Raw genomic sequence first — 26,370 nt, forward strand, 5'->3', positions numbered from 1 at the left:
GTACACATTGCTAGATACAACTGGGGGGATATCCCCCAGTCGCATACATAATAGCTGTCGCAGGTCTCAAAATATGCACTTCTAAGAAATACTGCCATTATAAACCCATGTGATAGCCAGCTCAGTGACCCCAGAAGTCAAGCATGCTTGTTTGTTAATCAACTCATCATGATTTCTTATATCTGCCTGAGTACAACTTGTAACTTGAATACACTGAACATAAAACTGTTACCCAATGACAACACAGTATTGTTAGCATGGCAATTTTATTCTATGTGTAACAACAATGAATAGTAGATAACAGCATTATACCTGGAACCAGTTGTTTTTCGTTGTACACCAAAAACGTAAACCTTAAAATGAAGGGAAAAAAAAGAGGCCAGTCTTACTAGAACGGCAGAGTGAGAGCAGCAGCTTACTGCAGTCCATCTGCTGAGAAGCAAACGAGACCTGGAAGAGAGCAGGAAGTGCATCAAAGTTGAACTTGTTAATTGCCTTAAATATAGAGAAGGCAGGCCTTCATTGTCCCTGGCGTATTCCTCTCCATGCAATCCCTATTCAGTGTTACATCTGCTGTTTCTTCCGCCCCAGAGGGAATGTAATACAGACAATCTTCACACCTAGCTTGAATAAGGTTGCCCTGAAACCGGTTCCTAGCCTATGCTAATTGAACCAATGGTCAATTTTTGACTAGAAAATAACCAGCTCTTAGTGGGTATTATCATCAATTATTAGTGTGTGACTTCGGTCTTGTTTGTGCCCCAAGGAAAGGAAACACTCTTTGTAAACTGCTTGCATGCAGTGGAGTTTATTCACATTTAAAGTGCTTTTAATACCATTGAGTCATATTGGCCACATTTAAAGTGCTTTTAATACCATTGAGTCATATTGGCAGAATGTAAAACTGCAAACAAATAACTAATGATGCAGATATCTTCACCCCTACTAATAGCTCTAGTGATACAGGCCCTTTAAGAAGTTTAAGTCACCCTTGGGATATCATAGTAGGAGCTATCCCTCCATGCCTATCTACCCCCATTTTAATGTAGAGGGATCAATTGTGTCCATAGCTGGTCTCTGGACTCCAGTAAACCGAACACTTTTTCCGCAGCTGAACTATAGGACATCAAACCCATACTCGCTGGAGTACCGAAATTATTTTGAGAAGATCCTATTTGTTTGGCTGGTGGGTTGTTAGGCTAATCATTTTTGGGAGTGACACCTTTTGTCTGGATTTGGACTGTGATTAGGAGCAGTCAAGTTACAGAGACCCAACTGCTTAGTTGGACCCGATTTTCTTTTTTTAGTGATTTAAGACTTCTGTAAACGAGGTCCCTGAATGCTGGTGAGGGACACTGAGTGACCAGGAACATCCTCTCTTGGGAGCAGAAAAGGCTTCAGTGGATATTGTCTTAGTTGTTTCAATGGTGGCTTTTTGGCATACATTGTAATTGCATTTATAGCGCTTAATACCCTATACGAAGCATCAAAGCGATTTTTCGGTGAGTAGCACTCTACTCTGGAACCCATAAAGGTTTAGTGTTGAATTAGTATAGTGAAATCTGAAAGTAATTTGAGTGGTGGATATTACTCAGTTATTTGGATGAGCAGGATAGCGGAGGGACAGAAGAGGGGAAGAAAATGTTTGTATTTATTTAGTGCTTGCTACCCCTGATGGAGTTTTGAAGCGTTTTTTGGGGCAAGTAGCACACTACTCCGGAACCCATAAAGGATTAGTGGTGAGTTAGTATAGTGAAATATGAAAGTAATTAGAGTGGTGGATATGTTAGTCAGGTATTTGGATTGAGAAGGGTATTGGAGGGATAGAAGAGGGAAAAGATTTGCATTTTTATAGCTCTTGCTACCCCTATTGAGGTGTTGAAGTGCTTTTTCAGCGAGTCGCACACTACTCTGGAACAGATAAAGGATTAGTATAGTGAAATATGAGTGGACATGTTAGTCTGTTATTTGGATTGAAAAGGATAGTGGAGGGATAGAAGAGCTTATGGGTGACATCTTTTTATTCAGTCATTGGTCCAGGACCTGCGCTTGGTCCAGATTTTCCCCTTTTGTATCTCTTGCCTTTAGCATGAGTTTAGTGTTTAATAGAAATCAAAGTCTTGACTGCCTCTGCAGATTTCTGTGTAGGCCCGGACACTGCCCATATCATAATCAAGAACATAGGGATACCGTTAGCAAGCATCTCGTGGCTAGTATTAAGGAGCTGTAAATTGTTTTGGGTTGTATCTTGGCCCTAGAGGTGAAAACCCTCCCGCCCCTCCCCCCCTTTTTAGGGGGGTTATCTTATCTACTATTTCATTACCACCTAATAAAGTGATTTTATTTTTCTAAAGTAAAGCACAGACAGGGCATTGATGTTATTTGTATTTCTAACCTCCTCAGCATCCTGAAGGATAACTTGACTGCTTATCATCGCTGCTCTGTAGTAATGTTACTGTCCAGTTGGAGTGGTAAAGGATCAGCCACACAGAATACTGCTCTGAAACTTTGACTTGCCATAAGACTTGAAGAAAAAGCCCCATCTGACATCTGAAACTTACCCTGTGTTTTGAGTGCAAACCTGTTAGGATGATAAGCATTCTCATTTTCTGAAATCTACAAGCTCTCCTATGTGTTCTTCTGTGGGGTGTACAATTTCTCAGTCTTACATTTCATGCCTTTTCTGCTTTGGAACAATGTATGCCTGCTTCAAAAGGAGAATCATAAATAAAAAGGCTGATTACTATATCTTGCTAAAAAAAAAAAATGTTGCCTCATGCTGTAGCATCAAAGCACAATCCAGATGTATTAGAACCTACACTTGTAGTGCGTATTTGTACAAAAATGTAAAGAGCCTATCCATGATTGCCATGTGCACTCCCATATATAATAATAATAGTGTTACTTGTATAGCGCAAACAGCTACCTCAAACAGAGGTGTCCCGGCGCTTAGCGGCAGTGAGGTGAGAAGATTGGGTCAGCGTCTAACCTAGCCAAAGAGCCACATCTTCAAGTGTTTTCTGAACTCTGATTCAGAGTACCTATTTGGTGTGATATCTATGTTAAATTTATGTACACACATCAAGAGCATTTCTGCCTTGACGTAGTGCTATGCTGTCTTCAACAAGCGTGAACCCTCCTGTACCTAGTACTTTACAAATAGGACAATTCTATCTGTGTCATATATATTAATACATTAGACCAGCGTGACTGATACCATGCAAAATCACACCCCTGTTATGTTAAAGAGTACTCTGACTACCAAGCCCCTTTCTGCCAATTCACTTTGACACGGGTGAATAAAGGGGAGTTCAGGCAGCAGAAGGGATAAATAATGCTTAAAGATATATTTTTTCTTCTTCAGGAAATTTTAATGGAAAACCGAGAAACCTTGCCGCTTTCTGTAAATCCACCTGTGTATCCAAAGGATAAAATTTTCAAGTATGTATTTCCATCTTCCAAGTAAATTGCTACATCAACATAGTAAATGTGTATGCCAAAAGACTGTAAATGTGACTATGAATGTAAACCTTATTCATTCTATAAATGAGTTGCACGATTATCTCATGAGCATTTAATGTAAATCTTGAATTTGAAATATACCTTAATATGAATTGCATCATATAACAACAAAAGTATACATAATTCTAATCGGGGAGCGGTTATGAAAACCCACACTCACCTATATTATGCAATACATTGTTTGCCTTTAGATAGTTGTAGCTTGTCTGCAAAGATGATCACTCTTAGGCAGTTGTGTGAAGGCATTTTCTGATAGTGATCCTATATTTATTTTCGCAACTGGTACAACTTCGACAAATTATTGGTTTAAGCGGCACCAACAAATTATGAATGGGAATGTAATAAAATACAGTGGTTGAAAAACAAGTAAACGACAGTTGAGGGTATTTAAAGTTAAGTGTAGCAGACTTAAAGGGAAAAGCTTATTAAATGGAGAGGAGGGTAAGCTTAACAGATGGGAGGCTTGTAATGAAGAAATTTGCTTGGAAAGATTAGAGATCTTTAGCTTTGACTTGAGTTTGGAGGGAGGTGTAGAATGCAGCTGGGAAGAGAAAACAAGCAAAGGTAAGATGGTAAATTTACTAACACAAGATAGAAAACCTTTTTAGGAAGAACAGAAGATGGCAAAAGGTACAGTTGCCTAGCGATTGACAAGGAAAGCTTTAATTCCATTAAGTATTCAAAAAAGTGATGTATGGACTGCTTGAATTAATCTGAGCCACTTGTAATTTCTTGGGACCGCATCCCAGCCCATCGTTATTCTGCACACCGTGTCACCTCAGTTTGGAACAAGGCATATGCAAATCAGTCTTGACCCTGCTCCAATGGGAACAATCCACTGCTGGGCCAGGAACTCCCTGACTGGTATACAAGTAACCCAGGAATTGTTTTGCCCTAATTAGGGCTCATCAGCTTGGTTTCAGTGACCAAGTAAAGACTGATTTGAATATGGCTGAGTCCAAACTGAGCTGGAATGGTGGGCAAAAGAATGATTGGGCTAAAATGCTACCCCGGTGGGGGCGGCAAGACTGGAATGGAGTGAGATGTATCTCATCTCCGCTCCGGATCCCTGAGTGCCTACACTGCGGCTCCCAGGCCCCTAGAGCAGAGAACCTGCTGCAATTGCCCTGAAAAAGCTACTGGGGCCCTGCGGAGAGGCTGAGGGCATTGCATGCCTGGGAGGCTGCGTGGAAGGACTGCGGCTGCATCACTGGGCAGCCATTTTGTTTGCTGCCTCGCTGCTCTAGGTCTGATGGGTGGAGTTGGGGACCCGGTGAGATCACTACCTGTGGCCATCCGACATTGTGGGCTGAAGCAGAGACTGTGCTTGCCCTGGGGTGCCATGCATTGAAGAGCACGGCCCCTTAGGACTCCAGCAGTGGGTTCCTGTGCCATGCATTTGGTCACTGGGCTTGCAGAATGCGGAGGTGGCGGGAGGAGTCCACCTTACACTCCCTATCACGCCTAATGCAGAGATCGTCCTGCTGGGGAAAAAAACAAACTCCTGGGGCCCTGTGGAAAGGCTGCTGATGGCATTGCAGATATGGAAGGTTGATTGTGACATGTGCACATAGTCTCGCCGAACATGTTTGCCTTGCCGGGCGGCCATTGTGCAAGCAAAAGACCCCGGGAGCTGAGGTGTTGGGGGAGGGGTACTACTCTTAAGGGGAGTGGGGGGGGGGAAGTCTACAGGTGAAGATACGTCGCTGGATGCTGGTGGACTGCAGATGCAAAAGTCACTTCAGGGACTCATTGTGTGAGCCTTGGCAAATTGCTTATTTTCCATGTGCTTAATTTGATGCACCTGCTAAAATTAAGACTGCTTAAAAAGGAGGTAAATGCCAATATTAAGTACTTTGTACACAAGTAAATATTTCGAAAATGGATTTATGACGTGACGTTTTGCTACCTCATTTGCATGGCGTGCATGGCCTTAAATAACAAGTGTCACCACAACCAAACGGCCTCTTCATACAAACATTCGAAATATGAAAGGCAGAGAAAGCCATTTAGGAAATCTAGTATAGGTGCCCTGTGCGCTCTACATAGATTTCTGCATCAGGTGCGTGAACCCACTGATCTGCAATCTGGGCCTGTAGAGGGGATTCGGGGCAGCATCAATCAGAACGGTAAATACACCTAAAAAACTGAACCGCAAGAACTAATGCTAGTATAAAAAACATGCATTTGCACTGCGGGTAGTACCAATAAAGCAGTCCTAAGGGCCGGTGTTTTGCTACCTAGCTTAACCACAGGATGGCTATTCTTTTCTAGATGCCCCTTCTACATTCACGGTGGTGAAAGAGAGAGGTTTGGGGAGGCTGATTCAAACACTTTTACCAAGATCAGTCACTCTTGTGAAATCAGTGCACAGGTGTTCTGTAAAGTTATGTCCATTGATTAGTGAGCATAACATAATACGTGCACGCTTATAAAAATAAAAGTTCTTCACAAGTGCGCAGCCGGGGAAATGGGCCAGAGAATGAACAGGGGAGGGGGAAGCAGCGAGGTGTGAGCCTGGAAAAGCTGCAAGCACCCCGACGGAAGCCGGTGTAATGGCTTCTCGTGCAGGTGTACTCCACAGCTGAAAGCCCTTACGGGGCTTCCGGTTCAGAGACATAGATGTGAAATGACAATAACAAAGAACTGGTCTGTTGACAGAGAAAAACAAGCATTGGCATAGCCAATAGGTCTCACCTTTGGGACCTTATAAGTGTTTAGCCATGCAACAGTTGCATAACTAAATACTTATAAGGTCCCAAAAGCGAGACCTATTGGCTATGCCATGCGGCCGTGAAAGTGATCGCGATCTCTATCAAACATCAAAGCAGCCGTGAAAGTAATCGCGGTCAAGCGCGCGCGCCCGCGCACATGCACTGTAGCTCTAGGCTGGCCTGGTAGCACTTTTTGGAGCCCTCTCAAAAAGTCTTGCCAGACCAGCACATGCGCTCGGTCAGGCGAGACCTAACAAGCGTTGAGTTCCCTGGGTTGGTGATGCCGCCTAAAGTGAGCCTGGTTAGTACCTGGTATGGAGCTAGGCAGAAACAGCACATGTGCCTGAGAGGGCTGCTCCTCTGACCCGCGCAGTTCCTCCTGTAGTGCGCTGCCTCCTTGATGCCGCTTCTCCTCCCACTTCTGCTTTGCAATTCACAGCATACAGTTTTTTCCATTGTTTGAATACTACGCTAATAAAAATAAAAGTACCTTCACAAGTGCGTGGTGGGTGGAATGGGACAGCGAATGAAGGGGGGTGGGGTGGGAAGGGTAAGCAGCAAGGTGTGAGCCTGGAAGAAGCTGCAAGCACCGGACGGTAGCCGGTGTAATGGCTTCTCCGTGCAGGTGTACTCTATAGCTGAAAGCCCTTTACGGGCTTCCGGTTCAGAGACATAGAGGTGAGATGACAATAACAAAGAACAACTGGTCTGCTGATAGAGAAAACAAGCACTGTGCATGCAAAACCTTAAAAAATTGTTCCACAAAAGCGAGTGGAAACTGTACTTGGTCGCCGGGAAACTGGTAAGAGAAGCACTCAAGGAAAACACGAGGAACAACAGGGAACAATGTTCCACAGCCAATAGAAATGGAGGAAAAGTAAGTGCCAAGCACAGGAACCAATGAAAAGCAAGAGGGTGAGATGTAATCTCCTTGTAAGATTTCTATCAAATGCAATAGATTTCACACGCACAGTGCAAGCGCTGTGTAGGAGAAAACTAAAAAAAAGTGCTGCTGTCACTCATCACTGTTTCAGTCTACTGCCCCTTAGGGTGTGCCAAGTTAGCTTGCCAAAATTATCAAGTTAGACTTTTTGAATCATTTAATTGTCAGGTCTTTGTCGCCATCCCAAATGGAATTCCTAATTTGAGCATCTTGCTCCATAGTAGTTAATATTCTACAGTGGTGAATGCAGCACATAGGTCTACAAAATGAGTAACAAGATTACTCTTTTAGTCCCCTGATTACAAAAAGAAAAGGCATTGTGCTTTGTGCTCAATCTGGGGGAAATCCAGCATGTTCCCACGGTACAATACCTCTCTGCTTTACTCATTTCTCAAGGTGTGTGTTCTTTTTTTACCTATTCGTGTATTGGATCCGGTCTCGAGTTTCTCAATGACCTTCACTATTTAAGTTTTTGTTAAACTGGAATATTTTTTTGATAAAATCATTGTAACATCAGGCTTAAGTAATACTGTTAAATGTCAAACCCTCATTTCCTCTGTAATATAAATGTCATGAGACATCTTAACTGCTGAGGAATTCTTTGAGAGAAGAGTCAGAATCTTAGTGTACCTTGTGCTGTGATGGCTCCCCCATGGTTAGCCAAGCACTGTTTACCCCTAGTTGTTTTTTAAAATTCTTATGAAACATTTATAAACTAAATTCTAAAAATGTGGAAGGAAATCTATTTTAATAACAAGGTGCGTAATGACAAATGTTTCTCCCACAAAAGCTTTTTCTTCTGTAATCTGCATCATACCAAGAGCCATAATTAGTTTGTAAGGTAGGCTTGACTGAAGAATACAATTTAAATCTGGTTAAGTGTGTTGATGTAAGCTTCAGGGAAACCATTGGGAACAGGGGCCCAGATAGAGGATGTGCTCTAGTAGGCGCTCCCTGCAAGCAAGTGTAGCCAGTAAGGGTTAGGGGGCTCCTCAGAGACATGAACTGTTTTTATATAAAATTATACTTACAAAATATTATACATTTCTCTTCAAGTACGTTAATCTTTTAAGATTTGTCTAACAGTTCTCTTGTTCCAGTATCCTTCTAGCAATAAAAATAAAACCGGAAAAGTATTCCATGTTACAATATCTTTCACAAAAAGATAAACCATTTGCTTACTTTCATTACTACTATTTCCTGAATTATGATTGCTAATTGTCTATTTGAAATCAGAGTGTTCCATTCCTCTACGATTAATCTCACTGTTTGGACTCAGCAGAGCTGATAATTCTTCAATCGAGAGATGTAAGGAGGTTATAATAAAATGGGCAGTATACTAGAGAAGGCCCCGTCTCCTACAAAAAAAATGATTAAACCTTGCTTTCCTAGCAGCAAATTCAGTTGAACAATTCTAGTCTGCCATAGAAAAACCACGTTTCACCAATTCTTCAGCCTTCAGTTTCATATTCATGGGCAATTTAGCGGTCATAACAAAATGGTCATTGGAAAGGACTGATCTTTAAAGCCAGTGCCGAGTGTGTTACAGAGAAGCTCGCCAGTCTCAAAGAGGTAAATATACCTGCTTAAGATATTTAACTGAGAAGAAAAGTCAAAAGGAAGATTAAAGACCACTCTCTGATTTTTGAAAAGCGGACTGAGAAAGAATGTTGTTTTGCTATCAAATTTGACTTCACCAATTGCAGAGACCTCAGTAGGGGGTGGCAGCCACATGAGCGTCCACTCTTTTCTGTAATCAGTATGATTTGAGTGTTGGCTGCAGCGCTGGGCATGATTCACGGTTGCTGTTTTCAGGAACGTTTTAGAGATTAGCCGGCTGTGTTTCGTGATGGCTGCATTACTCTGTTTTACATTTGAGGAATGCTGTGGAACTTTCCCAGTAGTGTGGAGGAAGGAGTGATGTGGAATCTGAATAGGTATAGGTAAACTGCTCTGACCAAAATGGCACAATATGAAGGTCCTAGATTCAGCTGTACTGACTACAGACCAGAGATTACCTAGAATACACACTGAGTATGTTTGCGTACTGGATCTTTATGGGTGTCGGGTAAAGTATTTTATTAAACAAAAGTGGTGTCTCTTCACGCATGTTCAGCAGTTTGTTATACAAATGACTGGTCTTGTTCCTTGTTAATTGGTGTTATAATTTCAAAGCATGTGATCAAATTGGTATCTTGAGGTGCCCAAGGTGAATTAGGAGAATTGGAATTGATTTATTAGAGAGCAAGATTTCTTGTGAATAAACAGCATATGTAATCATTCAGTTGAAAGTGTGTTTTGTGGGCAATAAAGATTAAGGTAGTAAGAGAGGCGGGAGCTTTAATTCAGTGCAGACCAACTAAGATGTGTTTTTTCAGTGTAAGCACTGAGTAAAGTAGCATGTCGTATGGGCTTTTGTAACTCTTTTATTTTGACAACTTCAATAAATGTTTTCCAGTCTGCAGACAGCCTGTTTGATCTAGTGACTCCTGATATACAATCGTTATATTTTCAAGGCTTCCTAATATATATGCATTGTCTTCTTCCAACCTCTCTCAATAAGACTAAATAAAGTTGTCTGCTAACTTATATGCAGATTTTCCAACTTGGGTGCTCTCCTTGTTGTTATCTAATCCAGTAAGGAAAGGCATGTGCACTCCCACTCATCACACTCTGTGTGAGCATATGTGAATATTTTTTTTTTTTGTAGTGTCATGCAGCGCAGACTCGACACGAAAGTATTGATGCGGTTTACATGAGCACCAGTTATATTACACAAGGACGTATTCATTTTTTTGTAGGCAGAAATGAGTGATTTGCCTAGAATTTCCAGGAGGATGAGCTCCCCCCAAGGCTCGAACCTGGTTCCCCAGCTGTAAAGTCGGCAGCTGTGGCCATTATGCCTCTTCTGTCCCCTTTACAAATAAATCATTTTAAGTCTACAGTTGGAGCTTGCGAAAAGTAGACATAAGGTAGGGTTGAAGTTAGAATACTCTTGAGACTAAGGAAAATATTGTAATTCAGCATACAAGGTGAAATTAGCAAACCATATGTCCCTGCAGTCCTCCTTTGACGACAAATTGTGCATATAACTCTGTACACCTGACTTATGCTGTGTGATAGTTGTTTTTGTAATTGGTAAAAATGTTCACATTCTGTCTGTCGAAGTCGTATGGTTTGATTTCAGCATCCATGGGTCATTTAAAGAATATGTATTCCTTCAGAACACAAACCGGCACCAAATGCACTTAATGTTTTGAAGCCTGCAAACTCTCAATATCGGTGGTAGCCTTGATACGTTAAATCAGTCTTCAAATGGATGAAGCTGATAAGGGAATACAATCTTTTTCTGACACGATTATACTTATTACTTGAATTTGGCCACAGGGGAACTGGTATGTGTATTGTTTTATGGTACAAAACATTTAGTAAATGGAATGTGGAAGCAGATGTGCCCATGGTGTGTCCCCAAAGCATTATTGACAAAATAATTTGTTTAAAGGCATGTTGCTGAGGGGTAATGTTTACTATATATAAATCAAAACTGGAGGTCCCGTACGAGTTTAGTCTGTCTGGGCGGTACTGGCACGTGAGTGATTTTTACTATAAAACTCACACCTCAGAAAATTCTGAAGGCATGCTTCATCACACTGTTGCAGGGATTCTGCTTTTGCACAGAACTATGCGCAGGAGACCAGGACCTCAGAGAATTGTGGTGTACCAGAAAACTCTCCTCAGAACCCAGAACCCCTTATCCGACTAGCTTAGTATCTCATTCGTTAACCTAGCTCTAGCTAGGTGGTCCCAATGTATAGACAAACCAGAACAAGCGACTTAGATATTTCTCAGGAGTGGTGGGAATCTGAAATACCTGTTCGTACTTATTTATTAGTCCACAACTGAATAATACAGACACGGTAAAGTTTAAAGAGTTTATTTTATAAACCTCGCGTCCTAAGATGCAGTACTTTGGCTAACACTAGCAGACTAACAATACAGATCAGAATCATGAGCATTATTACAATACCATATAGAATGAAAGGAGCAATCATACTATTAATGACAGTGGTATACGGCCACACTCCTTTCACTATAATCTAATACATTATTATTATTAGACTATTAGAAGGTCTCTTAGGCTAACAGGGGGGACCCCATACCGTATAGATCAGCTTAGTCGAATCACATCAAAGGATCAGCTCTCACAGCATGCATCAGCTCTTCTTGTTCGAATGAATGTAAAACCAAACTGTTCTGCAATATTAAAGACGCTTGTCCTTCAAACATTGGCAGCTGTATGCATGATATGTCTAACAAGTGTCTACGATCAATCTAAACACAACACTCTGTACCTTCTAGTGACCCAGACGCGTTCTTTGCATGATGTACAGACCAAGGGCACATTTCACGGTTAAGAATGTATAACAACCGTTTGTTATTCTGTAAGGCAAAGACGAGTCAGCATTTTACAAAATGAATAACACATAACAACAGTGTCGTGTGCAGTGCAGCAGAAACAACAAGCTTGCTTGTTAACTATGATCTCGGTTATGCTAACTTAGTGTTGTAAATAGGGCGTGGCTTAGTCCATCTCACACCCCCCCCATGATCGGAGCACTAACCAATAGGGATACATTTATCAAGAACGCAGAGTTCAAGTGATTTAGAACGGACTCAAGGACATATAAGGTAAGTGTAAAGTCCGATAATAAAAAAAAATGTTCGTTTTAAAAAATGAAAAAATGATGTGATAAAAGGTAAGCAAAATTTTCGTAGAAATTTAATAATTCTGGATGCAAGCTGCATTGACAATGTCAATCCATGAAGGTATATGTACCGTAAGTTGCGACTGCTTCCAAGAGGAAATCATTGGAGCGTCCCGCAAAAGTATCAGCCATCCAGTTGAGCAAGTGAAAGGAACATACATGTTCGTCAATTATCGGAGCATCCAGCACCATGATAGGACAACTGTCAGTCTCCTCAATATAACTCCTTTCAAGGAAATCAATAGCTGCCTCTTCGATATCCCAGTTTCCACGGACTCCGTGTGCCGCACCCAAAGCCATAAACACGACACCAGAACAGTCGAATTCATGAGCCACTAAGGGACACATTAGTTCATCAAAATCCGGGTCAGGCGACGCCAAGTTTGACAGGCACAAGTCCAGAGCCCATTGGAAAGGACAATCTAGGCAATGAAAAACAGGTTGCACACACGTAAAAAAGGGAAACCGGAAAGACAATCCATACTTGACGCTTAATACCGCCAGTGGTAAGGTGCCGTAGAAATCAAGCATCCGGCTACGAAGATGGAGCAAGCGCAGCATTCTGTCTTGCAGCTCCCGGTGTGCAGCCATAGCGAAGAGCGCAAATCAACAAAAGGATCCCAGCCACCAAAGCGAGGAGCAAGGGGAACCCTCCGAAGACACTCGAAAAAACAGAATGTAAAAATGCGGGGATCACACCAAAAACAGTCTGGAAAGATGTCACGAGGCCGGAGCCCACAATTTTAAAAAAATGAACAAGGCCAGTCGTAGACGAAGCATTAAAGATAGTCTGAATCAAAGTTCCAAAATGGAGGGGGAGGTCAGTATTTAAAAGAGCTTGTACCTCAGTGCGTGTGTTTGCAATGTTTCACGGGATGAAGTTAACGCAACCTCTTTTTTAGACAAAAGAGCCCTTATTCTGCTCATCCTATTGAACTCTGCGTTCAAGGTTGGAATCGCTGGCCAGATGGATATATCGAGTCGGCCTTGCGGGGGTGGGAAAAGGACGTTATTACAGCAAACTACTTTTTGTGAAACAGTCACTATGTAAGGAATACCCACTAACATCCCACAGCAAGCTTCACTATTTAAAAGCAAATAACTACCGTTGGCAAGCAGCTTAAAAGAAGACGTTATAACTGGCATTGGAATCCCCTTTAGGACACAAGCTAAATTAGGAGCGTGTATATTACAAGCACCATGTAATTGTATATGTCTGCAAACAGAGTGATCAGGAGCGGAATTGCATTCTTCACCTTTTAAGTAAACTTCCTTGCCATCCCTCACGCATCTGTAAGTGAACGGAAGTGACCAAACTTCATGCAGAAACGCATCACCAAGTTGTTCGTATCTGCCGATAGCATAATGTTTCATGCACGAACTAAACTTGAACAAACTGAACGGTAAAGTTACTAATCCGTGTACTAACCACACGGCTGAATTTAACTCAGCTACAGAAAAAGGTAAAGGTTCTAATTTTTCAATGTGCAGCAATGCATAAGTGGCATCTTTCATGGACATGAACTGCTGTTTGTCAGTCAAATTAAACGGAAGGAACAACGATGAAATATTCATGTAATCCCAAGGGACTTTCCCTGCCTTTAACGTTTGCAATGTCCATGCAAACTGCATAATTGAAGGCAATTGATTTTGACCATGATACAACACAGATACATCATCTTGCACAATGTCTACAACAGAAGAAACAATATTATCTAATGTATAAATTCTTGAAGACAACGTGTTAATACTATTATCTATCACAGCCAATACTTTTTCCATATTGGCCTGGTCAATAGCACGTAATCTAGAAGCAGCCTCAATTTGCGATAACTTCCAAACTTCATTGTAAATAGCATAAGCCCATCGTTTAGACCTACCATTAACAGGACCCTTAATGAAATCATTCAAATCTATTTTTTCATTTAAATGTGACAAATGAAGTTTAACTGAAGTTAATGTGGAATGTTGCAGCCATGACTGACATAACTTACCTACAGAGTAGGTAGTCACCGTGTGTGAAGATGTGAAACGAGGGTCAACCCTAAGTTGTGTATACCCCGGGGTCAAATCTAGAAATCGACGTTGACCGGAATCTGAGCTTGTTTGCCATACCAGCCAACCCTCAGGATTCAATGTTGAAATATTGAAGGTGCCATTGGAAACAAGCGACTGCAACCCAGTAAGGGACAGATCTGAGTGATTTTCCCAACCAGGATAAGCACCCAGATCAGGGATCGAGGGGGAAATTAATTTTTTAGATATAGCCAATCCAAAACAGGTTGTCTGAAAAATAGATGAATTTAAAAATAAAATATGGTTAGGGATAAGACAGGCACAATGCAAAGCTTCTGTTCCTTGTACCTGCCACGGTTTAGTTCCCCAAACCGATTTAAGATCGATAGTAGCTTTCCATACGTCATAACCTCCAATAGCCAATTCCTCCATAAAGGCTTTGGAATATAATAATTTGGTGTGTGTCAGTCTGACTTTAGAAGAGGGTTCTTCCGCTACCTTAAAGTAAAAAGATTCAGGGGTTGACACACTAAAATCCGAAAAGTATGTGAATTTTTTCAATAAAGTGGCAGAGCTGCCAGGCATAGGGACAGGACAATGTCCCCATTGTGTGAAATTTACAAAATTTCTGAAAGTATTTGCTCTGTGTAGGAAATGTGTGCCATAATTTTGAAAACAAAACTGCTCCTCATAATTTGCAGTATTTAAATACAGATCTTCAGCATCAAATGCAGCATAATATTTTAAATCAGAAAACAGTGCTTCTATTGCTTGTACATCCCAATCATCTGAGCGGATGTTTTGTTTAACTACATCACCCATAGAAACACGAAAAACAGTTGGCACATTAATAACTTCGGTGGGACCATGAATTTGAAAGTTCACCGCATCCCAAGCAATCCCATCACGTACATGCCAGGCGGTGATGTTCACAAACGTCTGGTCTCTTTTCATGATGTGTGATGAGGAATGGGGGGCCAAAGTTCCATCAATTAATTGAATAGTAGAACGTTCATTCAGGTAGTGTCCATTGATAAGTCTAAAAAACACTACCACAAAGCCAATTGTCATGAATAAAAAAATACAAATCAGCACCAACCAGATGTAAGTCCAAGGTGCAACCAAAAAATGTCTCTTGAACCAGGCAAAAAATATAGAGATTTTGGAAGGGACAGTGGAAGTCAATGATTCAGTTTCAAAGGAAGAACGTGACTGGGTAACTGTTGTTGTATTTAAAAGGGGCAAAGCGACTTCCGTAGGATAAGCATACTCCGGATCAGCGGGCAAACCACCAGCAGTAGGTGGCGGATCATGAACTGTGATCATCTCAATGGAAACCTCAGGCACGATGATAGAGGGTGGCACCACAACAGAGTTTCTCAGCATTGAAGGGCAGGAAACCGAAGGTGTCATACTATGGAGAATCGGCCACCCTGTGTAACTTGACATTTTCAATTGAAATGTACCTTTTTTCTTTGCGACCAGGAAGTGGTGGTAAAACAACTGTACGTGTACCCAATACTCCAAGCACTGGGACTGGTGCACGATAAGAGAGGCCAAACTCCTTCTTGTTCTCCACCTTCTCACGGACCAGATCACCAACTCGAGGTAGCCAGCCGACCACCGGAATCAGGAGCGCTTCTTCTGATGCGGAGGGCACGTGTTCTTTTGCCAGAGTGTCTCTTGCTTCTTGTAGATTCTGCAATACAGCACAGTGGTCATCCAGGTCAAAAGGGGCGGCAGCCGCCGCCATGTCTAGACCGTCAAGGTCCGGAACAAACATTCTCACTCCAAAGAGCATCATGTAAGGGGTCCTCCCACCCAGAGACCTTCTAGGGAGATTATTAAGTGCACGTTGGACGTCATACAAGTGGGCAAGCCAGTTCCGGCCTGTACCTAACACCTTGGCTGTCAACGATTGCTTTAGGTCATGGTTCATCCGTTCCACAACACTATTGCCCTCAGGCCGGTATGGAGACGAAAATTTGACTTGGACCCCCAAACTTCTCATAGCCTCTTTGTAAGCCTTAGAGGCGAACGCCGGGCCTTGATCAGAGTGAAGGGTACCACACGCAAAACTCCCTATAAAGACACGCAATGCTTTGATGACAGTCCTGGCATCAGCACTCCTTTGTGGCCACACCCACAGAAAACGTGTGCACGAATCCACTGCAACCAAGATGTACTTGTACGCAGTATCAGAGGTAAAAGGACCGCAGTGATCTAAATAAACACACGGTAGTGGTTGATTAGATATATGCAGCTGCATTGGAGGTGGACGCGCAACAGACGAAGGTTTGATCTGCTGGCAAATGTCACAATTAAGTACATAAGCCCGCGCTTGTTTATACAAACCGTACCACCAATAACGTTGCTGCAAAAGAGAGACAGTTGCTGACACTCCAGCATGCGCAGACGCAACACCTTCGTGGGCAGCTGTTATCAGATTTGGTCTGCAGTCCGCGTTGGGAATCAATCTATCACCAACGTCGTTAATCCTCACTAATGGGACTTTATCAGGACTTAAGTGATAATGGTATTGAGAAGGGAAACCTCTAGGGAAGTTTGTCCCTGTCTCTGATGCCGCAATAGCTGCTAAGATGTCTGCACCTATCTTTGATTTTGATCTTGTAACTGCTGCTACTAAATATGTTGCCACTGCTGTTTTAGCAGCCTCGTCAGCCAAACTGTTACCGACAGCATGGACACCAACTCGTTGGTGACCAAGAGTGTGAATTACATCCACAAGTGGCAAACTCCCTTTGAGTTCTGACACTCGAGCCCAAATTGTTTTATGCTTTACTGAACAACCTTTGGAGTCACGAAAGCCATTCATAATCCAAAAAAGTATATTGTCGTTGTATGATTGAACACAGTAGTAAGAGTCACTCACTATAAGAGTAGTGACTGTGATCAGCAAACTCAAGTGCGAGCACTAGAGCACGTAGCTCCGCCAGTTGTGCGGTACAATCACCCAATGACTGCGTATGCACTGCATCAGATTTGAACTCTCCATTCATGAAAGTACCGACTACAATTGCGCAAGCCGCTGAATAAGCGTGCCTTGATCCAGTTGCGGGTTGCGCAGACCCGTCCGTGTATATGACACAATGGTATTCCTCGATAGGGCGCAATGACTGTGGAGCTGGATGAACGAATTCATACTCCAAACTCTCTTGAGTCCGCAACGCTGCATCAAAGATGTATTCGACGTCAGGCGAAGCTAAGGAGGTCGCCCATTGTATCCACCTTGGATGCAAAGCCTTAGAATTAGGTACACTAGCTTTAGTGACTGCTTCAAGAGCAGGAAACGGTGTTACCACCAGCATGCGCTTTCCTTGTGATAGCGCTCGTTCTTTTAGGATCGCCATCTGAACTGCTGTCAAAACTTTTTCAACAGTGGAAAATCGCAGCTCAGCCGAAGTGTACAGATGAGATTTGTAAGCAATGGGGACTGTGTCACCCTCATTGAACGTTAAGTACGTGAAACCTTCCGCGCCTGGAACAATTCTAATGACCAGGTTGGTATGGTTGTCACGAGTTTTTAGATATTTAGCTGTAAGAAGATCAGTTTGCAAAGTATATAATGCCAACGAGTGCTCTGGCAGCCAGCAAGATCTGGTATAAGTTGGTTGTATCAAGGCATAAAGTGTCTTGATACGCTGGGCATAATCAGGAATGTAGGATCTACCGAAATTCAGAAAACCCAGCAAGGATTGAATTTTTTTCAGTGTCGTAGGGATACGAAGGTTTGCGCATTTCTCAAGGAACTGCGGTGCCAAGCCTCGACCTTCATTGAGTTCGTACCCCAAGAACAACACTGTAAATTCCGCAATGTGCGACTTCTTAAAGTTAAACTTGTAACCGAAGTCTGCAAACATAGTCACTATGTTATCCACACGAGCAAGGTGTGGAAGCAACTCGTCGTCTGTCAGATAGATGTCGTCGACCTACGAGTACGCTTCCGGGTCTACCATCTCTAAGAGAGAGACCATGCGAGCGGCAAAAACTCCAGGGCTGTTCTTATAGCCCATCGGGAGCCTCTTGAACAATTTTTGTTTACCACCCGAGGTAAATGCTGTCCACTCATAACTAAGAGGGGCCAGATTATGGCAATAAAAGCCATTGGATAAGTCGAGCGTAGTTTTGAAACGTTTTCTCACAAGACTATCTACGAGAGCCGAACTATGAGTATTCTGTACCGCACACGTCCGGCAATGTGAGTTTAAATGCCGGTAATCCAAAACTAGGCAGTACGATCCGTCAGGCTTCGTCACAGTGAATAAAGGATTATTCATGGGTGACACACATGTCTCAATTACTCCTTGATATTCCAATTGCTCAAGGATTGACGCGACGTGAGGTCTAGCCTCGCGACGCATGGGATATTGGGGTTGAGGCTGGGGATCGGATCGCAATGGAATCTCGTGATTGGGAGAACATTTATCCCAGCCAACCTGATTACGATATAACGCAGGCGCAAGCACCTGCGCCCACTCCCCGGCCAACCTAGTAGACTCCTCCGTGGGCACTGCGTGCCCAAAGGAAGGAAGTATAACTTCCTCGCCCCTAGGGGCGTCCAAAATGAAAGCCGGAGGCCAATCTTTCTCCGCCAAAAGAATATCATATGTGGTGGTAAGATTATCCCAAAAAACCCCTTTAATTTTGCGTTGTATGTCACCCTCAATATTAAGGACTATTTCAAATAATCTTTCTGGGGGGGCCACGCGAGTATCAGCAGTTTCAACTGTCACATATATGTCAGTTGCTGTCGCCTCCAGAAATGGACGCAATGCTTCCCGCACTACTGTAACTTCCGCCGCGCTGTCTAGCAGCGTTAGTGCCCATGTCAGGTTCCGAAGCTGTGTCCTGACCATCTGAGGCATATCTCGCTGAGATAGCAGCAACTTTCTTTTTCTGAAACGGTGGACGTGGTCTGGCAGCGTCTTCCTGCTTGCCTTTACCGTCAGTCTGGCGGGGCTGGTCTCGACCTTGAGTGCCCCGTCCTCTTCCACGCTCTCCACCACCAGAGTGCGAAGTCGATGTTTCCTGTGAAGAACGAGGAGAGCGTTGTTCAGAAACCTGAAACCTATCAGGTGACTTAATACGAGTACGATCGCGCAAATCATAAGTGCGTTCACTATACGACTGGACCGGTGAGGCAGGACGAGAAACCTGTTTCTGTTGCTGCTTCTCTTGTTTTTTGGCTCGCCAACTTTGTTTAGGAAAGTTGGGCTTTTTGTCTTTTGTAGACGAACTCACTTAGTTTGTTGTACTAAATCTGGAATTTTGATGGTGGGTTTTACACCTAAGGCACTACGTCCAACCATCCTGTAGGCTTTCGCAATAATTTTTGCGAATTGCCGAGGCTTGTCTTCATCAGCCAAAAGCTCCAGCATATTGCCAACTTGGAACTGCATGGCATCTCCTTTGAGGTTGCCCATTACCATGGAACAAACCACATCGAAACTGTCGACAAGCCTCATTCCCAACTCAATAGCTGCCTCCGCACCATGACTTTCTTGATGACGGAGGGTAGTACAGCCATAGACGGAGTGCCGTAGCACTTCGAATATGTCGCAGCAAAGATCTTGCCCCAATTGTCACAATCCACAAGCTCGGGGACCAGGTCTTTGGGCAAAGTAATGGTGAGTATCCTGTGTTTATCCACAGGTGTAGTGTTTGGAAACACGGCTTCTAATTGATCAAATTTTTCTGCAAGCCAGTAAGGAAATTCATCCTTACTGAGGGGGCGCTTGCCGACAACCGCGTTAACCATAACAGGGCTAATCACCACTGCGTGATGGTGATCCGCCCCGTGTCCAGCAGCCGCAGGTGCTCCCACCTGAACAGTGCGTGACACATAATGCACTAAAGCCCTATGGACCGTAATCAGGGCTGTGTGCAGCGTCCGTAAATCACCCACTCCCACCGTCAGGTAGCGTGGGTGTGGAGTATATCCGGCCAGTACTGGCCATGTAGCTCCCGCAATTGACAACGGGCCCATTCTCGCCGGTACGACCTCATGGGGGAGGGCGCCATTAAACCAAATTGTATGCTGCCAGGCAGTAATAGGAATTTCCAGAGTCCGATATGGGGTATAAGCCGCAGGTACAGCCGAGGCTGTATATTCGTGGAACAAATTATCGTCTGCATCCACCTCCACAAAGGTCACCCATGAGTAAAACAACTCATACGGGTAGGTGGTATCAGCACTGACCACAAAAACTACAGACATCCCGTCATCAGGTACCCCATACGCCCTCAGATGAGCGCGCAGAGGAACCCTACTATGAGCGGGAATATTAACCGCCATAAGGACTCCGTAAAGAAGAACAACGATTTACTCAGTAGCACTTGGGCTCAAAAATTATAACCTTTTTAATTTTCAAGCTTGATAGAACCTTTAGTCTAAACCTAGGTAGGTTAAACCGTCACTCAAGTTTTCCGGAAACGAGAGCGAGGGTTGTTGTGGACTAAAACTAGCACTACTAAAGCGTCTCAGACGTTAAGACCAAACGTTAGGTGCGCCATGTTGCAGGGATTCTGCTTTTGCACAGAACTATGAGCAGGAGACCAGGACCTCAGAGAATTGTGGTGTACCAGAAAACTCTCCTCAGAACCCAGAACCCCTTATCCGACTAGCTTAGTATCTCATTCGTTAACCTAGATCAAGCTAGGTGGTCCCAATGTATAGACAAACCAGAACAAGCGACTTAGATATTTCTCAGGAGTGGTGGGAATCTGAAATACCTGTTCGTACTTATTTATTAGTCCACAACTGAATAATACAGACACGGTAAAGTTTAAAGAATTTATTTTATAAACCTCGCGTCCTAAGATGCAGTACTTTGGCTAACACTAGCAGACTAACAATACAGATCAGAATCATGAGCATTATTACAATACCATATAGAATGAAAGGAGCAATCATACTATTAATGACAGTGGTATACGGCCACACTCCTCTCACTATAATCTAATACATTATTATTATTAGACTATTAGAAAGTCTCTTAGGCTAACAGGGGGGACCCCATACCGTATAGATCAGCTTAGTCGAATCACATCAAAGGATCAGCTCTCACAGCATGCATCAGCTCTTCTTGTTCGAATGAATGTAAAACCAAACTGTTCTGCAATATTGAAGACGCTTGTCCTTCAAACATTGGCAGCTGTATGCATGATATGTCTAACAAGTGTCTACGATCAATCTAAACACAACACTCTGTACCTTCTAGTGACCCAGACGCGTTCTTTGCATGATGTACAGACCAAGGGCACATTTCACGGTTAAGAATGTATAACAACCGTTTGTTATTCTGTAAGGCAAAGACGAGTCAGCATTTTACAAAATGAATAACACATAACAGTGTCGTGTGCAGCGCAGCAGAAACAACAAGCTTGCTTGTTAACTATGATCTCGGTTATGCTAACTTTGTGTTGTAAATAGGGCGTGGCTTAGTCCATCTCACAACACAGTTTTCACGATGGAGTCAGATACTTCCACCACGGGCTTTAAACGGATCTCTTTCAGGAAACGGTTACAGATATTTCAAGGGATCCTAGCAGTAAATGGTGAAAAGGTTTCCTGAGGCATACCTGCAGCAAAGTTTATCATCAGAATATTGCCTTCGCAGTGTTAAAGACAAATGCGGACATGATGTGGGGTCTAATTACCCAAGTATCCTTCCTCGCCATCTACATGTTACAGCCTTCCTAGAAGATACTGAGGCTTTAATCAGGACCAGTATTACAAGGATCCCTGTGGATTGCCTAATCCACAGGGATCCTTGTTGTCAGACAAGTGGGGAATTACCACTACGCGCACATCATACTTCATCCATACCATAAATAGACTTTATGCTTACGTCCTGACCGGCTAAATCATTGATGGGTAAGTTTGGAGAGAAAAGAAAACCACCACACTGTTTTATGCTATTTTACTTAGTATATATCTACATAGACCACTTGTCTCTTGCTTAAACCATCAACCAGACACCTGTCTATAGGGTCACACCGGGCACATTATAGGTAAATATAACTGCGGGCTGCTAATGAGTCCTGATACTGGCCCACTCTCCTAGTTAGTTAGTTTTAGGTCATCACTCTCTCGCTGTAGCCATATCATTAGTAAGGTTGTTCTGCACCGTATACATGGTCTGGAGACACACTCCTTACGGATATATTTAGCTCTTCACCTCTTTTCTTTAGAAAAAGTGAGGGTCAGTGTTCTTATATTCACACTCACAAAAAAGAGAAAGAAAAACGGTTTTATATTGGTTTATCACTACAGTTCTCTGTAATACACAACTATGCCTTCTTGGGAAATGTCTCCTCTCACTTCCTGGTCACATGTGATTGATCCTGCAGTCAGATCTCTCGACATCGTTGCTTTATCATTTGGGCTATTTTTTTTTTAATTCCAGTACCCACTTCTTAAACAAAACAAAAAACATCGGTCTCAATCAGCTAAGCGGCCTCACTCCTCGTCGGCCTGTTCGAATGCAGCCGCAAGTTTTATAGCTATGTGGAAATGTCTCCTCCAACTTCCTGGTCGCATGTGATTGGCCCTGCAGTGCGACCTCTCGTCATCATTGGGTTATCATTTGGGCTATTTTTTTATTTTTATTTTTTCAAAAAAATTTCATGCAAAGCTTGTCTCTTGCATGGAACTGGTTTCACGGGTTGGTGACATCAATAGTACTAAGTTACATGCAACCCTGATTAACGAGATACCTGCGTCTGCAGGTTGAAGCCCGCGGTGGAAGTACCGACTTCCTCGGGAAAATGATGAAGCATGTCTAAAGGATTTCAATGAAGGGTGAGAGTTTTATAGTAAAAATCACTCTTGTGCCGGGACCTCTCTGACGGACTGGTCTCATAGGCGGCCCCTTGTTTTGTTTTATGTGCAGTAAGTTCAGGGAAGTTGGGGGATCTCACCTGATCCTCTCTCTTCCTTGGATTATTTATGGTGAGTGTGGACTGTCAGTGCTTGGTTAAATAGGTTTAGGAAGTCTGTAGATCAATTTTTACTGCCAAAGTCAGAATAAAAACTAGTCGAAGTATTTATGCATGTGTGTGGCTTTTGTATAGTCCAGAGCTGAATGTCATTGAAATCACTGAAATATTTCAATGAAAAATTGTCAACTGAGTATCGGAGCAAATGCAGGACTGGAAAATATGTACGAGTGCAGATTTATGTCCTCTGTCACAAAAAAAAGAGATAGCCAAGGTAGTTATTAATCTTTGTTTAGAGAACATTTTTTTAATTGTTTTTATACTTGGATATGATGTACGTATGATTAGGTAGATTACATATGTGATATAATACTTGTTTTAACATTGGGATAAAAAAAAGTTGCATCTCCGTCTGTATCAATAAACATGTCTATGTAAAATAGGATATAGAATAATATGTTATTTAACAATATGTTGATTTATGAATCTTGTACGATGAATCATTTTTAATGGTTTTTATGTTTGTGAAAAAAATATTTGGTGACATTCCATTACCCTTTAGTGGCTGTCTTGTGGCATTGCAAATATAGGCTTATTGTTGGTTCTTCATATAATTGAGATGAATGGTTTGTGGTATACTTGAGATATATGGTTGAAAAATTATTTTTATTTTAGTTACCAAAGCAAATTTACACTTTTTTTTTTTTTTGGAGAATAGAACGCCCTGTCCCTTTGGCACGTGGGGTCTCTCTATCGCTATTTGGATGCATAACTTGATGCACATAATCTATGTAGACATTCCTAAACTTATGTCTGAAATTCCAATTTCAGATAAGTAAGTAATTCTTTATTGCTCAGTTAATTAAAACCATTGCAATCAGCTACATGAGCGTATGCATATAAACAAGCTTAAAATACAATTTTATCTAGTACAACCCATTTTATAAATGTATTTGGTTAAAATTGCTGTAAAATATTAGAAGCATTTCATAAGGCTAAAAAGTGCATTCTGAAAATCAGGCATCGTTAGCGCTTTCCATAAACTCAGGTAAAAATGAATCGTTATGAGACCCAAAGTGTCTATGTTCAAATCTATGCGACTGCTGGTTCTTGGAGCAGTTTTGAGCAGCACCGTCAGGTGGGCGTGATAGTCAAAAGATAGACCGTTGGTTGCAAATGGCTTCTGCGGTTTTGTAATTTTGTGGCCGATCCTTAGTGACGGTAGTGAATATGCTTGTTTAAAAAAGGAGCAAAAATGGTGAGCAAAAGAATGATGGATTTAAACCAGATCTCTTGACTGGGGGTGAATGTTTTGATTTGTTCTGCATTCTGTCCATCAATTGTGTGTCTTTAGCTTTCTCACCCTAAGTGTGCCAGGTATGCTCAGACGTGAGTCCTGGGCTCACTGTGCCACTGGAATCAAGCTATCCTGGCTAAAGAGGGGTGAAACCCCGAAACCGGTCCTAGGATGCTTGTTTCCGGTCCAGGGAGGACCTGGCTTGGCAGTTCGGGCTGGACTGTTCCCATGAGGCACAGGGTCAAGACTGATTTGCATATAGCCAGGTCTAAACTGGGGTGGCATGGTGAGCAAAAGAATGATGGATTTAACCCAGATCTATTGACTGGGGGTGAATGTTTTAATTGGTTCTGCATTCCGTCCATCAATTGTGTGTCTTTTGTTTAAAAAAGGAGGCATTTAATATTTTGTAATTGGGATGGGCGCAGCCAGAATGTCTAGACGTGCAGCTTATATTATTTAATGACGAATTTCAGATAAGATTTAGTATACAAGGACTGCCACTTGACCACTTGTTTAAAGAAGTCCTTCACCTAGATTATCACCCGTAACTGTCACCTACTGCCTGCACACTCTGCACCTTGCCGATGCCACCTTGCTTGAAGCTGATAAAGCCAAGCTCCAGAGAAAAAAACAACTGACTGCTACCACAGCATGTTCTTGCCCTATGCGGGAAACACTGTCTTCACACCTCCACTGTTTGCAGCGAACAAGATCTCTAAAAAACTAGAGACTGAAAGTTGCTCTGGCTTCCATGCTCTCTTAGTGTAGGAAACTAGGTTTTTGTTGCAGCTGTCCCCCCACTTTTGCCCCCTGTTTTGCTGGTAGATGCAGATTTTCGACTGAGTGCGCACAGCAGGCCTACTAACCAGAGCTCAGTGCACAATTAGCCCTAAGGCAGAGTGCATTTTATTTTATGTTAGTACATATCTACATGGGCATTTATGCCCTTGCGATGTGTAGTGCTATTACTAGATATTGCAAGTGAACAGTGAAGCCATTTTAAGGTATCTCCTGGGCACTTGTGAAAACGAGTCACCCATCTACATAATTGCTTCACTGACACTTATTGTGTTTAGTATCAAACCGCTCGTATTAATAAATGCACACTGATTCTAGTGGTGGATTTATTAATACATGCACCCTAGAGGATACCTTAGAGGTACCCCCCTGAACCCCACTACTCTTCTAGTGTGCTGGCAGGCTGGTCCTGTCCAGCCTTCTGCCACAGATGAGTTTCTGACCACCTAGGAGTTTAGAGCCCCGCACTCAGTGGTTAGAAACAATGCCTGCTCTGGCAGGTGGTGTTTACACTTCCTCCAGCAAGATGGCTAGTAAATTAGCATGTCAAGGCAGGGAACTTCAAAGAGCACAACGCCTTTGATATGCTAGCCTAACTTCCCCCAGACCTGGCGGATGCCACCCCCTGCCCGGAGGCCCATTTCACATCCGAACAGGCAGGAAATTAGCTATGCAAGAAGGCGTTTTGCACCTCCAGGCTAGTCACACCCCTAGGGTTGTCTACCTGAAGTAAACACGAAACTTAGGATTTTGCCAACTTAGTTGTGGTAAAATTAGCAACTCTTGGGACATGGTGATGCCCACTCCCCACAGGAAGTGGTCATCTAGGGGGTGTAGTGATCCCCTGACACCAGGAAATCGGATTCGACTACTGGAAAATGAGGAAGAAAGAAGGACCGAAGAGAGCGAGAACTGAAGATCTGCACCCAAGATTGATGCAGAAACCTGCGTGGCGGCTTGCACTTTGACCATCGCTAGGACCGACTTCGCCAATTGTTGGACCCCCTCCCAAACCCTTGGAGGACTGCCCAGCACCTTTACAACCTGGAAAGATCTACCTTGGAGTAGAGGAGCTGCTCCCTTGCTTCTGCAGGCATCGCAAAGCATCTGCAGTCCACAGTGTTGCTAGCTATCGGGCTCACTGAAGGAACAGCACGACAGGAGAAAGGTCTTTGTGCTCCAGGAGGTCAGATCGGTCTCATTGCCAAGTTTGGAGACACCAGTCCCCCCCTAAACCCACAGCACCAATATCCTGGGTACTGGAGCAGTTCTAGCAACCAAGGCTTGTTGGTGATCAAGTCCGGACTCCCAACAGCACAAAGCCCGACCTACTGCCAACGGACATCAGGA

General features: G+C 42.9%; 1 protein-coding gene across 1 annotated transcript in view; it reads left to right on the forward strand.

Annotated features, from left to right (window-relative positions):
* The window catches only part of TTLL12 (tubulin tyrosine ligase like 12), a 207,794-nt gene that overhangs the window by 101,076 nt on the left and 80,348 nt on the right, over positions 1 to 26,370 (forward strand). The window contains exon 6 of the mRNA XM_085652473.1: positions 3,365 to 3,441. Coding sequence (XP_085508599.1) covers positions 3,365 to 3,441 — 77 coding nt within the window. The remainder of the gene's footprint in view (positions 1 to 3,364; positions 3,442 to 26,370) is intronic.

The sequence above is a fragment of the Triturus cristatus genome, chromosome 4_1 (assembly GCF_964204655.1).
Source record: "Triturus cristatus chromosome 4_1, aTriCri1.1, whole genome shotgun sequence".
Classification (NCBI taxonomy): domain Eukaryota; kingdom Metazoa; phylum Chordata; class Amphibia; order Caudata; family Salamandridae; genus Triturus; species Triturus cristatus.